This window comes from Hyla sarda, chromosome 5, assembly GCF_029499605.1.
Source record: "Hyla sarda isolate aHylSar1 chromosome 5, aHylSar1.hap1, whole genome shotgun sequence".
In the NCBI taxonomy this organism is placed as follows: domain Eukaryota; kingdom Metazoa; phylum Chordata; class Amphibia; order Anura; family Hylidae; genus Hyla; species Hyla sarda.
Window position 1 is genome coordinate 279,688,991 of NC_079193.1, and position 17,831 is coordinate 279,706,821.

At 41.8% G+C, this 17,831-nt stretch overlaps 1 protein-coding gene across 9 annotated transcripts in view; it reads right to left on the reverse strand.

The window, feature by feature from the left end:
- Positions 1–17,831, reverse strand: part of CCDC178 (coiled-coil domain containing 178) — a 372,333-nt gene that overhangs the window by 58,389 nt on the left and 296,113 nt on the right. The window contains exon 19 of one of the 9 annotated variants that reach the window (XM_056521807.1): positions 1,043–1,060. The exons of 7 other annotated variants lie outside the window; for them this stretch is intronic. Coding sequence is in view for 1 of the 2 variants with exons in the window: in XM_056521804.1 (XP_056377779.1) it covers positions 15,175–15,264 (90 nt within the window). In the remaining variant the exon portion in view is untranslated. Of the gene's footprint in view, positions 1–1,042; positions 1,061–15,136; positions 15,265–17,831 lie in introns of those variants that run through there. One more of the 9 variants, XM_056521804.1, reaches the window with a different exon arrangement.

A 17,831-nucleotide genomic window follows, 5' to 3' on the forward strand; every position in this document is an offset into this window, starting at 1 on the left:
TGACCAGTGCACACAAACTGGAAAGAAGCATCAGCAGTGGGGGCAAGGTTATGATAGCAGCAGCTCTGCAGCATTGAGGGAACAGCTGACAGGCTGTCTAAGGAAGCTATGGGGCAACTTAGTGGCATTCTATTGGGTTACATTGGCATAAAAAACATTAGTTTGTATATACATTACCAAAGAATGGGGGTTTGTGTTGTCTACAAGAAACTTATGTCAAAGGAAGACATTGTCCGGTATCCCTGATCTTTTAGGACCCTAGAAAAGCCCTTATTTTACCGTAAAATATCCTCTTCAGTTTTGCTTGAATAAAATGTTTCCAATTTACAGTACTGGTAAACAAATACTGCTAAGTTTGTCAGTAAATACTTTTGCCATAAAGACAGCATTAAGCGAGAGGGGAAAAAAACAATATAAACATAAGACACAATGATGTTGGTACAGTAATGTGCACTGCAATAGAACCCATTTTAATGTGCATTTAATATTTATTATTCTGTTAACATAATTAACAGTTTGGATCACATTTCTGCTTTACATTTAAGAGTCTAATTTTGTATTAGTTACCAAGCACAACATAACAAGCAATGCAATGTCATCATCATGGACTGCTATTGCTACAGCTGATATGCAAATTAATGCATTGAAAGAATCCATGGTGCTGGTACAGCACATTCTCAATGGTCTGGAACCCTCCTGACCAATCACAATCCAGACTTCCTCAAGCTTGATAGTCAATTAAGGCTTTGTGTTTGTCAAGGAAGTTGCAGAGACCATAATCTTAACAATTCACTACACTTTCATGAACGCTATTTTTCTACATGCTTAGACAACTTCTTATAGGATCACTAGATATATATTTTACTGCTATGATTACACACACAGACACACATATATATATATATATATATATATATATATGTATATATATATATATATATATATATATATATATCGTGCAAGAGGACTTTACTGCAGCACTCCAACTCAGTGAAAAAGTGGCTTTTATTCCATCTTCATTGGTTCAGCTCCTGTGCAGCCTTTTTCAAGCGAGAAGTGACTATATGAAGGTATACAGATGCCAAAGGTGAATTTCAATTGGTATAGAATTTCAATAAAAAGCACACATATAAATATATCATTGGTGAAATACATAAATAAGCGTTTATATAACCAAATTACACACACCCTAAAGAAAAGTCATCAAGGGGTGATGTAACGCGTGGGGCTTAGGAGGGCACCTGCCTGGATCCATACCCTCCACCCGCTGTCCCTGGCCTCTTTCTCCCAGTGTCCCATTGGTTATTGATACAAAATACGGTTACTGTACAGGATGTATGGTCAATATTGCTCGGGGGAAAGTTTATGTACTGCATTGTTTGTGTTCTCTATGTTGGGCCATTAGGGTGAGTGCAATTTATATACATATAGTGCAGGTGCCCTTAGAGAGGTCTGAGCGCCCCCCCCCCCCCCCCCCCTGTTGTGGAGTGGCCTTTGGGTCTTTTAAAATGTTTTTAAATGTCTGTCTGATTAGTTTTGGCTTTGGAATCATGTAATAAAGATTGTTATGCTTTTACAAAATTGGATGTGCGCTGTATGGTGTATTCGTTTTCCTTTTTGTTGAACTATATATCAAAATTGGTAAGTGAACATACATAAAAAGCATTAAAATTGCAGATTAATGTGAAGTACTTAATTACAGTGTACGTGTACCTTACAAAGTAATAAAAAAAAGGGTTCACTCTCCCAAAAGTGGCCAGCACTGGCCAGCGTGGAAGCACTGTCAAAAAAATCCATGCACATATGCATTGAGTCTATAGCAACCTCGGCAGCCATATAAGTGATGATCATCTCAGTAACAGGCAAATACAACTGAGGATCATGCATAACTTAGTGTGTTACCCGTGATTCTGCCACATGGGTCAGAGGGAAACTCATAGAATGCGTGGTATGATACAATTGTTAGCAAGTCATACAAACATACAATGGTCTAAGCGACAGCTGGCAGCCTAAAGCACTGGGACATAGACTATGGGCAAATAATAGATATATAAATATGTAGTTGTAGCCCATCCTTGCAAGATATATCTACTGTATATCTCTATCTATCTATCTATTCTCTAGGTCCATGCTAGCTTTAGCCACAAACACACAGCATAAATAAAAAAAAACTTTACAGATTTGCTATTTATTGACATGAAGAGGGAATAAAAGACACACTTTTTTTCACTGATATTTTTTTTTTACTCATTTACCATTTTACATAAGTAAAAAGATATGAAAAGTCTGTGCTGGCAGAGAAGAGCCATTTGGCCCATCTAGTCTGCCCAATATTCTGAATATTTACCTAAAGCTGATAGCTCAACCCCAGTAAAATGACCTCTGCACAGGTCACATGCATGCAGAGCATGCCCAGAAACCTCTCCCATTCATGTCAGTGAGTCAACTCCAGACTATTGTTAACTATACTGTATCTGGGGGGGCTTGCTTTAACCCCTTAAGGACTCAGGATTTTTCCGTTTTTGCACTTTCGTTTTTTCCTCCTTACCTTTTAAAAATCATAACCCTTTCAATTTTCCACCTAAAAATCCATATTATGGCTTATTTTTTGCGTCGCCAATTCTACTTTGCAGTGACATTAGTCATTTTACCCAAAAATGCACGGCGAAACGGAAAAAAAATCATTATGCGACAAAATCTAAGAAAAAACGCCATTTTGTAACTTTTGGGGGCTTCCGTTTCTACGCAGTGCATATTTCGGTAAAAATGACACCTTATCATTATTCTGTAGGTCCATACGGTTAAAATGATACCCTACGTATATAGGTTTGATTTTGTCGCACTTCTGGAAAAAATCATAACTACATGCAGGAAAATTTATACGTTTAAAAATGTCATCTTCTGACCCCTATAACTTTTTTATTTTTCCACGTACAGGGCTGTATGAGGACTCATTTTTTGTGCCGTGATCTGAAATTTTTATCGGTATGATTTTTGTTTTGATCGGACTTTTTGATCACTTTTTATTCATTTTTTAATGGTATAAAAAGTGACCAAAAATGCGCTTTTTTTGACTTTGGAATTTTTTTTATGGGAAAAGGGGGGTTATTCAAACTTTTATTAGGGAAGGGGTTAAACGACCTTTATTAACACTTTTTTTGACTTTTTTTTGCAGTGTTATAGGTCCCATAGGGACCTATAACACTGCACACACTGATCTTTTACACAGATCACAGGCGTGTATTAACACGCCTGTGATCAGTGTTATCGGCGCTTGACTGCTCCTGCCTGGATCTCAGGCACGGAGCAGTCATTTGCCGATCGGACACCGAGGAGGCAGGTAAGGGCCCTCCCGGTGTCCTGTCAGCTGTTCGGGACGCCCCGATCGGCGGTCCCGAACAGCCCGACTGAGCAGCCGGGTCACTTTCACTTTCACTTTAGAAGCGGTCAGCTTTGACCGCCGCTTCTAAAGGGTTAATACCGCACATCGCCGCGATCGACGATGTGTGGTATTAGCCGCGGGTCCCGACCGTTGATGAGCGCCGGGACCGACGCGATATGATGCGGGATCGCGGCGTGATCCCGCTTCATATCGCTGGAGCCGGCGCAGGACGTAAATATACGTCCTGCGTCGTTAAGGGGTTAAAGCATATCTTCATATGTTGTTAAAAACTGCTGAGATTAGATGGTCAGAAAATAGAACCAGATTAAAAATTAAGAATATGTTTTAATGTCAGGCACTGATCAGTAAAAACAAGCATGTCTAGATGATACATTCACTTTAAATGTCATGTTTACAGTTGATGGCATCCAGACCTACCAACCAACTAATTAAATACTGTCATTGGAGTTATAAAAAGGTTTTCACATATCCAGCTTAGTGTCCTCCAACCGGTATCACTGCCAAAGCAGGAGCAGTGGGGGAATGAGACAAAGTTAGAAATAACACTTGGGACCAGAGAAGTAATTGAAGCTCTACTGTAAGACAAAAGTGGTAACTAACAATCCTCATAATATATTTTGCTAACACTATTACAATGTTTTTATGTATGCCATGTACTGTTTGGTTCAATTTTGCTGCTTTGGTACTGTCATCCATTTGTTGGTCACTAAGAACAGTCACTCACTATCGGTCTGATCTGTGTGAATGCTTTATATTTTATGGCAAAAAACTTACCAGTGGAACACAGGGAAACCTTTTCCAAAACATAGCCTGTTTATTTAGTTGTGACGTGATCCTGTCTTTGTCATTTATAGTACTTACATGGACATGAACGTGATTACCACTAATAAGATAAATATGTGATATCAGGTGAAGAATTATGCACAGAGAGGACACACAAAGAGAAATGCCAGTATCAGCTGTTGAATGTCAGTACATCTCTGAGGATTGCTATATCAAAAAGGGAGAAATTCCCACAAGACTTTAAATTGGTGAAAGTAAACAGAGAAAGTAATTGATGTATAAAGTTGTATAAAGTAGAAATTGTCATGATTGTCAAACTGTACTAGTGCAGTAAGTGAACCACAGATGAGAAGCCTCATAAACAGCTACAGCCTCGTAAAAGGTTAGAGAGCAACAGAAATACAGTATATAAAGCAGCATATTTATGAAAAAGATGCTTATAAACTACAAACAGAAGGATCGTGGCCAAATGTAGCTCTGAACAGGATGACAGATTTAGACCCTTTCTCCAAAGGTCAGTGCCACCTGTCCATTTATCATTGTTATTTAACTTCTCACATAAGAAAACATTTCTATTGTATTCTTATGATGTTTTCAATCATGAAAGACTGTTTTTTCTTTTAAGCCTTGAAAAAATAAATAAAAGAAATACACAATTATTTTGACCTGAAACCTGTCAAGACTTACTACACATCATCTTACTATCACATGGTAATTTCTGCCATACAAAAGGAAATATATACTTAGGGTTTTTTTAAGGACTAAACATATCACTCCCAAAATACAGTATTTTTTCTAATCTGTTTTTATTTTCTGTTAATGTTAGTTAAGATGTCTGCTTTACAACAGCCACAAGGACATATGTTTCATTGACTTCTATAAAGCTGAACCTCAATTCCCCTGTTCTTCTAGAAAGCTAAGGAGAGCTGAGTATGTACAGTCACAACTAGAGATGAGCGAATTTTTCAAAAATTTGATTCGGCCAATTCGCCGAATTTTCCCCAAAAATTTGTTTCGGTCCGAATTTATTTGCGATTAATCACTATTAAAAATGGCTATTTCTGGCCTACTGAGAGCCTCAATAGGGGTGTAGAACACTTTGCTTTATTAGAATCACTGTCGCAGAGCGGCACAATGACAGAGCCTGGAGGTGGCATCAGTATGAGGAGACCATAGTGTGGCTGAATGACACAGCATGAAGGTGGCAGCAGCATAAGGAGACCATATAGTGGCTGAAGGACACAGCTTGGAGGTGTCGGCAGCATGAGGAGAACATATAGTGGCTGAATGACACAGCCTAGAGGTGTCGGAAGCATGAGGAGACCATATAAAGGCTGGATGACTCAGCCTGGAGTTGGCGGCAGCATGAGGAGACCATAAAGTGGCTGAATGACACAGTGTGGAGGTGGCGGCAGCATAAAGAGACCATATAGTGGCTGAATGACATAGCCTGGAGGTGGCGGCAGCATGAGGAGAACATATAGTGGCTGAATGACACAGCCTGGAGGTGGCGGAAGCATGAGGAGATCATATAGTGGCTGAATAACAAACCGTGGAGGTGGCAGTAGCATGAGGAGACCATATAATGGCTGAATGACACAGCCTGGAATTGGTGGCAGCATGGGGAGACCATATAGTGGCTGAATGACACAGCCTGGAGGAGGCAGCAGCAAGAGTAGAACATATGGTGGCAGTATGAGGCAGCTTGGAGCTGGCATCAGCATGAGGAGAACATATGGTGGCAGAATGAGAAAGCCTGAAGGTGGCAGCAGCAGCATCAGGAATCTTGAAATTGACCCGGTGACAGAGTGGTGCGGTGGGTAGCAATACCAGTACCAGAAGGTCGGTGAAAAAAGGAGAACTTGGTATCAGATGTGTGACATCAAGCGGGTGGCAGGATCAGAATAGTAGCTGAGGCAGGTAGGCAAAAGAAAACACTCTCTTTTGTAAAAGTATTAGTGTGCACAAGTAAGTATTGAGGATATGCATTACGTAAAACTAAACTTTTAATAAAATGCTTAGGATAAAATGTATGGACACAAAAAATTTTTTTTAAATCAAACAAAAGGAAAGGTGTACAAAAAAACACCATGTGCCACCTACACCACCAAATAATGATGTGATGCAAAGACGTTTAAAAAGGTGGAAGGGAACAATGTATGGTCCATTGTAACCGGTGGCATTATTAAATTCCCTTCTTGGCAAGTGTTACTTGCCCTAAAAAGGGTGGCCCCACACAGGAATCACTCTGTATTTCCGCCTACAAACACTGCCATTTCCCAGGGTTTTTAGGTGGAAATCGGGATTGATTCATGTGTGGGGCCGCAATTGTTACTCACCCTAAAAAGGGCGGCCCCACACAGGAAACTCTCTATTTCCACCTAAAAACCCTGTGAAAAGGCAGTGTTTGTAGGGGGAAATAGGGAGAGGTTCCTGTGTGGGGTTGCCCTTTTTAGGGCGGGTAACACTTGCCAATAAGGGAATTAATAATGCAAGAGTAGGGCCTTACAGGGGAAGTTTTTACCCACATCGGTTACAATGGACCATATGTTGTTCCCTTCCACCTTTTAGAGGTCTTTGCATCACATTAATACTTGATGGTGTAGGTGGCACATGGTGTTTTTTGCACACCTTTCCTTTTGTTTGATTTCAAAACAATTTTGGGTACATATATTTTATCCTAAGAATATTATTAAAAGTCCATTTTTACGTAATGCATTTCCACAATACTTACCTGTGGTATGATGCGGAGGAATGTCTGTAACTGGGGAGCAGCGCCTTAAATATGTTTTGCACTATCCATATTTGTGAAGTGTTGGTGTGGCACCATGGTCGATCTACTCTGATGCATCAGGCATTGGTGGGTGGAAATCCTGTCATATCCATGCCTGATTCATCTTCACAAAGGTCAGTCTCTCCACATTTTTCGTGGACAGACGAGTTCCTCTATGGTCCCTGCCACACTAAACACACGCTCTAATGGCACACTACTGGCCGGGCAGGACAGCTTTTCCAGGGCAAACTCTGCTAGTTGCGGCCACAAATCAAGTTTGGTTGCCCAGAAGTTCAGCGGATCTTCAAGGTGTGTTGGCATGGTTATGTCAAGGTATGCCACCACCTGCTGGTTCAGGTCGTGCTCCATGTGTAACTGTTGCTGATGAGTTCCTTCACTATGCATATGAAGAAAAACACTCATCAGCGACTGTAGACTCAGCCATGGCAGTGGAAGGTGAGTGCAGAGGGCCCGCCGAGTCAGACCTGCAAAGGATGGACAATGGCGCAGATAGGCATCGGCCAACTGACTACGTAGGATGTCTCTGTAGTAGATCAGTTTGTGCTCCCTCTCAGTGGGTGTAAAAAAAGGCCCCCATTTTGTGCCGGTAGCGAGGGTCCAATAAGATGGAGAGCAAGAAGTCATCCCACTGGCGAATGGTGACAATTCAACGGTCACTACGCAAGCAAGTGAGCATGCATCGTGCCATTTGTACAAGTGACTCCATCTCCACTGCATACTGCCACGGTGTGTCTGGGTCCTCTGTATAACCTTCCTCATAACCCTCTAGCTCCCCTAGCTGCTCCTGCTCCTCCTCTCCTGTCAGATGACTAGAACAACCACCCATCTCGTGAAATCTAAACTGTGCTCCACTATGCTCCTCCCACTCCTCCTCCAGTTCAGCCCCCACAGGGCTCATGTGGCCGCCAGATGTAGGCGCCATGTCTCCAGTTCCCTGACCAGCCATTGTTTCCAACACATGTTGTAGTATATGAAGCAGTGGAATGAAGTTGTTCATCCCATAATCCTGGGGACTGACTAATAATGTGGCTTCCTCAAAGGGCCTGAGCAAACGGAAGGTGTCACGTCTGAGCTCCCACTGGTTGACATTGAAGTTACACAGTGGAGTCCCTCTATCCATTTGGATCATCAAGAAATCGGTGATGGCTTTCTCTGTTCGTATAGTCGGTCTAACATATGGAGGGTGGAATTCCAACGTGTTGAAACGTCGCAAATCAGACTATGTTGGGGGATACCGTTCTGACGCTACAGCTCGAGGAGGGTGTGCTTTGCGATGTATAAGTGGCTGAAGTGCATGCAAAGTTTCCTTCCCATTGTTAGGATGTCTTGCAGATGGGGGGAACACAATGCAGGGCGCATGTCTCAGGCTTCCTTGTCGCAGCACAGACAAGATGTTCTTCACGTTGTCGGTCACGATGGTTCCCATTTCCAGTTTTCGTGGAGTAAGCCATGATTCAATTTCTTTATGAATTACTTTTAGCAGTTCCTCCCCTGTGTGACTCCGTTCGCCAAGGCAAACCATGTGAAGAACAGCGTGAAACCGCAATGCCCTGCACACATGGTATGCTGGAGGGGCACTGAGACTTGTCCGTGCAGTAGAGGCTGAGGACACGTTGAAGGATCAGGAGGTGGAGTCACACACTGTTACAGGACCAACGGCCTGATAGCATGGAGGCAGAAGTGGCGTGACCTGTCCAAGTTGCTGTTATGGCTGTGCAGGAACCACATTCACCCAGTGGGCCATAAAGGACATGTATTGTCCCTGACCGTAGTTACAATTCCACACGTTGGCGCTGTTGTGCACTTTGGCACACACCGACAGGCTCAAAGAATGGCCCACCTTTTGTTCCACAAAATTGTGCAGGGCTGGTACTGCCTTCTTCGCAAAGAAAAGATGGCTTGGGACTCTCCACCTCGGCTCGGCACAAGCCATCAGTTCTCTGAAAGGTGCAAAGTCCACCAATTGAAAAGGGAGGGACTGCAGCACTAGCAACTTGGACAGGTGCACATTCAGCTTCTGCGCTGTTAGATGAGTGTGCGCATACTGTTGTCTCTTGAACATGGCTTCGCCGATGGATTGCTGGCAGAATGACTAACTTGAAGTAGGAGAAGCAGGAGCATCTAAAGCGACAGAAGACGGGTATGAAACACAGCTCCCTTCTGCTGAGGTGGTGGAGCCTTGGTTGTCTTAAACAGGGAGCGGCGTGCCACTGGGTGATGCAGCAGGCTGGACCACCACATCGGAGCCACGGTTCTCCCAGGCCGCTTTATGGTGACGCTGCATATGTTGACCCAGGGCTGTGGTGCAAACACTGGGACCCTGGCCAAGCTTCACCTTCTGCCGACACATCTTGGATGTGGTCATGTTAACCTCCTCCAGATGCTTGATGAAAAACTGCCACACCGCCAGGTAGCTGATTTTCCCCCCAACAGTCTGCACTAATTGGCTGCTACAGCTGCCAACTCCAGGAACCACTGTTTCACTACCTCCCGAGAAGGTAGGCTGCCTCGAAGCAGGTGGTTTACCCCAGTTACGTTTGGCTCCAGACTTCTGCCACCATGCTCAATGCCAACCATGCTACCACCTTGCTGGCTCAGCTGCTGCCTCACGGGCAACCTACAACCCTCTTCTCCTGATGATGATGATGAAGCCCCTCCTGCACCTGGCTCCCAAGTGCGATCGGCTTCATCCTCAACGAGTTGTGTCTGATGTCCTCCTCAGGTTCCTCAACAGTTTCTGCTTCAGCAGCCTGAACGATCGCAACACCACCTCCCACTTCACTCTCCTCATTACTACTTGCCCGCCTAGCGGAGGAAGCGGCGGATGTCTCCTCCACTTCTTGACTGGGCAGTTGCTGCTGACTGTCCTCTAGATCGTCCTCACTAAATAATGGAGCTGAACTCACAGCATAAGATACTTCTGTGGGGGAGGGAACAGCATAGGACAGAGGCAATGGGAATACAGGGACTGCTCCCGGGCGATGCCAACTGAGGGTTGTGTCTGACGAACCCACCGACTGTTGTCAGATGTCACTTGTGATAAAGTGGATGACTGTGTTAACCAATCGATGACGGCAGATGGGTTGCTGGTCGAGACACGACAGCTAGCTGATACCAGGAGCTCAGGCCTCTCGCTGCGACTCCTGCTGCCACTCACCCCTAGTTTGCTGTGATCTCTGCCTGATGAAATTAGGCCTCTGCCACTCCTCTGTGCATGTCCTGGCAGTTCTCTGCCTGACATACTTAGTGAGTATATGAGGGGGGTACAATATGCTCCACTATGCTTAAAACAGTATTTGTCTACAACACCAGCCAGTGTGTACTTTTGCCTGGCCCTTGACAGTATCTAGGCCCTTAAGACTTTAAAAGGACCAAAATAGTACACCAATGAGATGTACGTATGTGGTATGCACTTATGAGGCGAGGACAATGTGCTCCAGTACACTTAAAACAGGATGTGTCTACAACACCAGCAGTACACACCAGTGCTGTGTACTACACCCAAAATTGAACTTTCTATCTCAATCTCACTCCCTTCCCTATCAGTGCTTCTAGGCAGGATTTGGGCTTGAGGTGAATCGCTGCTGTTCTGTGCAACACACTGCTCTCTGTCCCTCTCTGTAATAGAACGCTGTAGTGACTGGGAGGTGAATCGCTGCTGTAAAAATGCTTTTCTGTGCAACAAACACTGCTCTCTGTCCCTCTAACTGTGCAACAGAACGCTGATGTGACTCGGAGGTGAATCACTGCTGGAAAAATACTTTTCTGTGCAACACACAGTGCTATCTGTCCCTCTCTCTCTCTCTCTCTCTGCAATAAAAGGCTGAAGTGACTGGCCACAAGATGGATGCCGATTATATAGGGCTGTGACATCACAGGGGTGGCTGGCTGCATGTGACTCAGGGTCATCCCGCCTACCCTTGTTCCCGCCTTGCCAGGATTCCTTTTCCCATGTCCTCACATGTGGATCCACCATTATAGATGCCCTGGAGCCTGAACCGCACTAAATGGAGTTTAATGAAGCGATTTGCGCATTCGTTGCAAATCAAATTATTCCTGAAATTCGTAATGAATTCGGATTCGGCAGATTCAATTCGCTCATCTTTAGTCGTAACCATAAGATTTGAGACTGACTTTTGGTTTCCATAAAGTTTGCAAATTTTTTATAGTGGCAATTTGTATCAGAAAGGTATTCGGGTATCAGAAAATTATATTTACATAAAAATATAACCTCAAGATATATAACTCTATAATATAGTGTTATTATGAACTGTTTTGGCTTCAGCATATTTTTGCTTAAAATACCCTGAAAGGAAGTTGTGTTATTGTTTTACTGTCAATGTGGTATTGTCTCGGCAGCTACCTGGCTCCTTCTTCTCTCCTGAGATGATGCATCATCTCCTACCATCAGAGGGATGTGGCTAGATCTTGTCATTTAGCTCAAGCTCCACCCATGAGTGATGTCATCAGCCTCTACATCCTACATCACCATCTTCCTGTCATATATACATATACATAACATTTAAGAAACAATGAGGTGTGTTTATACAATGCTGTTTTGTGCTTAGCAATGCCACAGGCAGAGGAGAACACAGGATATTAATATAGCAGGTGTTGCAGATTATGCAGAGCAATAGTCTTCTGTGTACTGAAATATTTTGCAACAGCTCTGGATGGGAACTGGCAGGAATGCTGTGGGAGGGGAGTTGGCAGGGTTGGAGGACTGTAATGAAAAGCTGAGGAAAAGCAATGCTCCCCTGGAAAAAAAAAAATTAAATTACCTGGTACCAGAAAGTTAAACAGATTTGTAAATTACTTCTATTTAAAAATCTTCTAGTACTTATCAGCTGCTGTATGCTACACAGGAAGTTCTTTTCTTTTTGAATTTCTTTTCTGTCTGACCACCGTGCTCTCTTCTGACACCTTTGTCCATTTTAGGAAATGTCCGGAGCAGGAGAGGTTTGCTTTGGGGATTTGCTCCTACTCTGGACAGTTCCTAAAATGGACAGAAGTGTCAGAAGAGAGCACTGTGGTCAGACAGAAAGGAAAGTCAAAAAGAACTTCCTCTGGAACATACAGCAGCTGATAAGTACTGGAAGGATTAATATTTTTTAATAGAAGTAATTTACAAATCTGTTTTAACCTTTCTGGCACCAGTTGATAAAAAAAAAAAACTAAAAAACTAAAACAAAAGGTTTTTCAGTGGAGTACCCCTTTAAGAAATTCTATATGCTTTTGCAGCATTTTTATTTTTAACTGATATCGTAATACACCCCAAACTCTAAATTGTTATGAACAATGATTAGATGAATTAAAATAAATTCATTCCTTACCATAAAAATAACTTAAACACAAAAACCCACTGAATTTCGGCACTGCCAAAAAAATAACCTTCTAACATCAAGCGAAAATCCTAATCCTTCCAGTATTTATCAGCTCCAGAGGAAGTTGTATAGCACTTTTCTGAATGAGCACAGTGCTCTCTGCTGACACCTCTGTCCATGTCAGGAACTGTCCAAAGCAGGAGCAAATCCCCACAGTAAACCTCTCCTGCTCTGGACAGTTCCTGACATGGACAGAGGTGTCAGCAGAGAGCACTGTGCTTAGACAAAAAAGACCTATACAACTTCCTCTGTAGTATACAGCAACTAATAAGTACTGGAAGGATTAAGATTTTCAAATAGAAGTCATTTACAAATCTGTTTAACTTTATGGCACTAGTTGATTTGTTTTCCACCGGAGTACCCCTTCAACAAGAACAAGGTATCTGATACCACTCTGTCACACCGATTTATTTATAGGAGCAGACTGGTTGCTTTAAAATGGGGATGGTCCTTAAAATCATATTCCTTGAAGGAAGCACATGCAGAGGACTTGAGTAAAGTTATTTTCTCTGATGTATCCCCCTTTTTACTGTTTAGGACATTTGTCCAGAGAAGAAAAGATAAGGGCTACCGTGAGTCCTTAGTCATGCTAACAATAAAGCATTCTGAAACCAGTCATGTGTAAGGTTGCTTTTCATCCATGGGAGTAGGCTCACTCACAATTTTTCCTAACAACACTGCCACGAATAAAGAGTGGTTTCTAAACAACCTCTATGAATAATGCTTATTCCAGCATGATGTCACAATGCAAAAGTGATATCTCAGTGGCTTTTTAAACAAAACATTGAGATTTTGGGTCTATGGCCAGGAAACTCCCCAGATCTTAATCCCATTGCAAACCTGTGGTCAATCCTCAAAAAGCAGGTGGGCAAACAAAATTGTGATAAACCCCAAGCCTGATTAGGTAAAAATGGGTTGTCATTTGTCAGGATTTTGCCGAGAACCTGATATCGAGCATTCCAGGCGAACTGCAGACATCTTGAAAAAGAAAGATTAACAATTTAAATGTTGTGTCTTTGTATAAACTTAATCTAATTTAAAATGCCTATAATGGTATTTCAGTACACCATAGAAATATCTCACAGATCTAAAATCCCTGACACAGCAAAATTTGTGAAATCCAAAAGTTGTGAAGGTCTCAAAACATTTGGCCACAACTGTAGTACTTATAATGTGTAGCATGTTTGGTGTCCATTACCTTTAGGATCATTCTCATTGTATGTTCTCTGGAGATCAGTTTTCCAGGATAAGATATATCCCCAATTGTAAAATTATATAAGATATACAATTATAACTCATGCAGGGTATGCTATTCTGTGATACAAGATGGATGCCATGACCTTTAGGAAAGTTAAATATAAGCTATAGCCGCAACCTATAGATAGACTTGCTTAGCTAGAGATAACATACTATTCTAGGATAGTCACGGTTGAAACTACAGCAGTACCATATTTGTAAAGGGTAGTAATGTCCAATCGGACTACAAGTTAAGCATTACATAATGTATACACCCATAAGTAAAAGATACATTCAAACCAACCCACTAGGAGGAGATATATAATATTTATGGATATAACATAGGTTTACTTAGTATAACCACGCCCACATATGTAAAGGACACATATCAATCAGAGTAAAACACACCCATAGGGATGGTATATAAAGAGGCCTAACAGAAGCTCACACAAGAAAGCGAGGAGGCCATCATTCATCAAGTAACAAGGAAGCAAGACTGATGAAGGAAGCCAAGCCAAGCTAAGGAGGAAGGAAGGCGGAGCATCATCATTAATGAAGGAAGAAGCCATCTTAGAAGAACTTTCCATGATGAATCCAGCTCACACAAACCTGTTGGTGAGACGGTTCTAAGAACATGCCTACCCTTTCTACTGTAATTATTATAACATTTATGCAAGGACTGTTATTTACATGAGATAGTTTGTTCTGTCTGCCATATTTGTCTATGAGCCTATAATAAATATATATTTTTTTTTAACTTAAAGTAACTCAATTTATTTCTCCAATGGTGACCGTACATTATGACCGGTATCAGTATTATTTAACACCAATAATTTTGGTGGTTTATGGGGTATTTCTCTTTTATGGCCTATGGTTCAAAGCTGTCAGTATTGCATCATGTCCCTGCCTCACCAGCCTTGACCGATCTCTCCTTGTTTCGGTAGAGGGAAAGATCAATTAATCAATGCCAGCAGGGCACGCAGAAGCCACTAGGGACTGCCACAATGACTCGTGGTTCAGGCAGCATGAAAGTGATGACAGGTTACCTTTAAGTGTTACACAATCTTCATAAAACTTTTATAGCCATGGTCCAAAAGTATGCTATATGTATGGAATTTCTGAATGGTCCTAGTCAATTCAAGCCAAAATATAGTGGTTAGGTAGGAATCATCATAACAGCACAAGAACGAAGATTCTTTTGTTGTTTATAGTTATTTTTTTTATAAGGCTCTTATTTATTACATAGCAACCAATCAGATTTCAGACTTTTTAACAATTAAAGAAGCAATCTGATGGGTTCCTCTGGGCAACAGGTCAACTTTTTCTCTACACAAGTTTTGAGAAATCTCCGCAAACATCCCATACATGGTATATCTGCACAATGTCCTCCCTGCAGTGACCGACATCCTCATTGCTGGACTGTTCTTATTATTCCTCCAGTAGATGGCAGTGATAGGCTGTGATGTCACTCTGTCCTTTAAATGGCGACAAATCATATACTGCGAGTTTGCACTGAGGTGTGGTAAGTCAAATCTCACCCCAATAAACATTTACAGCGTGTTAAAAAAAGAAGCTTACACAACACTGTACACAAAATTTATGTAAGCAAATGGCTCCCCTTTGCTGTACCAGTCCAAATGAAAAAAAAACAGCAAAAGTGTTGCCTGAAATAAAAGAGAAAAATACTTGGGCTTAGTTCTGGACCCGAGAGGTTATTCTTTTTTCTTTGAAAATTGAATTTTGTCAATATTGTCACAGTGGATAACTAAATCACGATTTTTATACACCACAGGAGTGCACTTCAATACAAGTCTAAATTCTAACCTCCAGAAATTACACGGAAAGTTATTTATATGTTCAGATATTCAAAATAGCAAATTATTCAGCACTATACGTTATTAGCAACAAATCCGCAATAAAACAGCTACATTAACTTACTGTACATAAAGCCTGTTCTTCCAAATACAGGGCAACAATTTACTCCCTAATCACTCTCATGTCTAAATAGAAACATAAATAAACATGAGCGTTTTTCTCTACACCTCCCTATCCATATGGCCGCCTGGTTTACATGATGAGAAACCATTGAATGTGACACTGCACACAATTTATTTAGTCATATTAATTATGGAGGTCAGTGGAAGCAGAATGGGGATAAATAACAGGGTGCGCTGTGTAGGCTATTGATGCAATGGTTAAAGCCATGATGTCTTCTAATGACAGAAGGCAGTATCCTATATGGTCGAGTTGCAGCTTAAACCACACTTATGTACAAGTTGGCACAGTATTCGAACTGGCTGTTAATGGTCATGTGGTTTTGTGGGTGAAACAGTTGTTTAGCTGCAATACCTCATTGGGATTAAATGGATTGTTCAGCAAGATAACATTTTAAAAAGGACGCAAGACTGGATAAAAAAAAAAAAATCTGTGCCCACCTCACAATCCCACTCCACTACAGTGCAAGTGTCCAGTCTTACCACACAGAAATGACGGCTCAGTCAAACGCTGGCTCAGTCAAACAGTGAGCCGCCTTAGTGATCGATTGAGTAAATGTGTCAGGAAATTAGGAACTGGAGATCAACAGGGATCCGGAATAGCAATGGTGGTAGATTGGTGAGGTGAGTACTGATTTTTTTAATTTCTTGTTACCTAGTCTGTGTCTTTGCTTATTTTAACAGTTTTTTAGATTTTTTTTTTTTTTTACTTTTTACAACTCCCAAACAAACTGCTTATGAAAACCTGTGCCAACTTGCATGTCCAACTGTGCACACTTGCATGTTTTGGCTGCATGGAGGATACTCCTCAGACGCAGCATGTGAGCCAAGCCTAGAATATTGTAGTAGTATAGGATTGTAACATTAAATTAACAAACTTACAACCAAGGTGTTAGTTTTTTATTATTTAGTACATTATCACTATAACCAGGTGCAAGTTATCTATTGCAGAGTATTGCTTTATTGTGTATATATTGTGACATTCTTGGGGGTCATCAGCTCACAGGGATTTCCATCTCCTGGGTCTGAGATGGTTGGCACACCATGTGTCCTGTGGATAGGTGATACATTACCAGACTTACCAGACTTCTCCTGCTGGCTGCAGCTATGACAGGCCTAGCACTGCCTGTGTCTCACACTAGTAGCAACTTCCTTGCACAATGTGCAGATCTAAGTTAGACGACTAATGATCTAGCTTCCAGCACCTGTCTGAGGCTAAACTAATAACCAGGACTGGCCTGGAAGGAAATGGCATGCCACACTGCCAAACTGCCTGTCATTCAATAAAATCAAGGCCAGTAAACATAATCCACCAATATCCCCAGTAAGCTATGTTTTCCTAAGGATAAGCAGTTACCCTGGGGAAGTATCTTGCAGAAATACAGTGATCCATGACTACTATTCCTGTCTATTTCTCAATATATAGATAAAATAATGAACCAAAATAACTTGCAGGAATGAAATTCAACTATATATGTGTAAATGTAAAGATGATACACATAAGTGATTACTATATTGGAGCAAAACGTTTCTTGGGGGAAAACTGATTTAAAGGAGGTTCTAATACCCTATTGGGCAACCTCTTGTCCGGATACAGTATATGAGATAAGGTTGGGCATGGAGGAATGCAGCTTCCATATGGCATCATGTATCACATGTGCCTCATATGTTGCAGCTGGGCCTATAGATCCTGCACACCCCCACATTGCCAAAGCTCGCATCCCAGATGGTCCCATAAATGTGTAATAAATCTGGGGACCAGGGAGGCCAAAAAACTGTTGAAGTCTGGTGGAAAACTTTTCTGCTTATGGGTGAGCATTAACCTTCTGAAAATGCCAATTGGAAACCCTACTATGAGTGGTAAGCCATGTGGCTGCAGGATGTCCTGCATATAATGCTGAGCTGTTAGTCTCCCTCATACCACTACTGGGGGTGACTGTTCTATGTAATGGCTCCCAAGATGATTACATTAGCAGATGTGGCAGTGTGTCGCTCCACAGAAAAGGCAGGATTGAAGTGCTCACCACAAAGTCTCTATACTCTAAACCAACCATCGGATCTCAAACAGTACCTGTACTTGTCCCTAAAGATGACATTTCTATCTGGGTGCTTCTCTGATAATCTGACGCAGTGTGTGACCTATCTCCTATGACAATTGTTTGTTTTTAAGTGTTTATTTATTTTTTGAAAGAGTGCACAATGTAATAAAGAATATTGCAAATATTTGAATATATTGT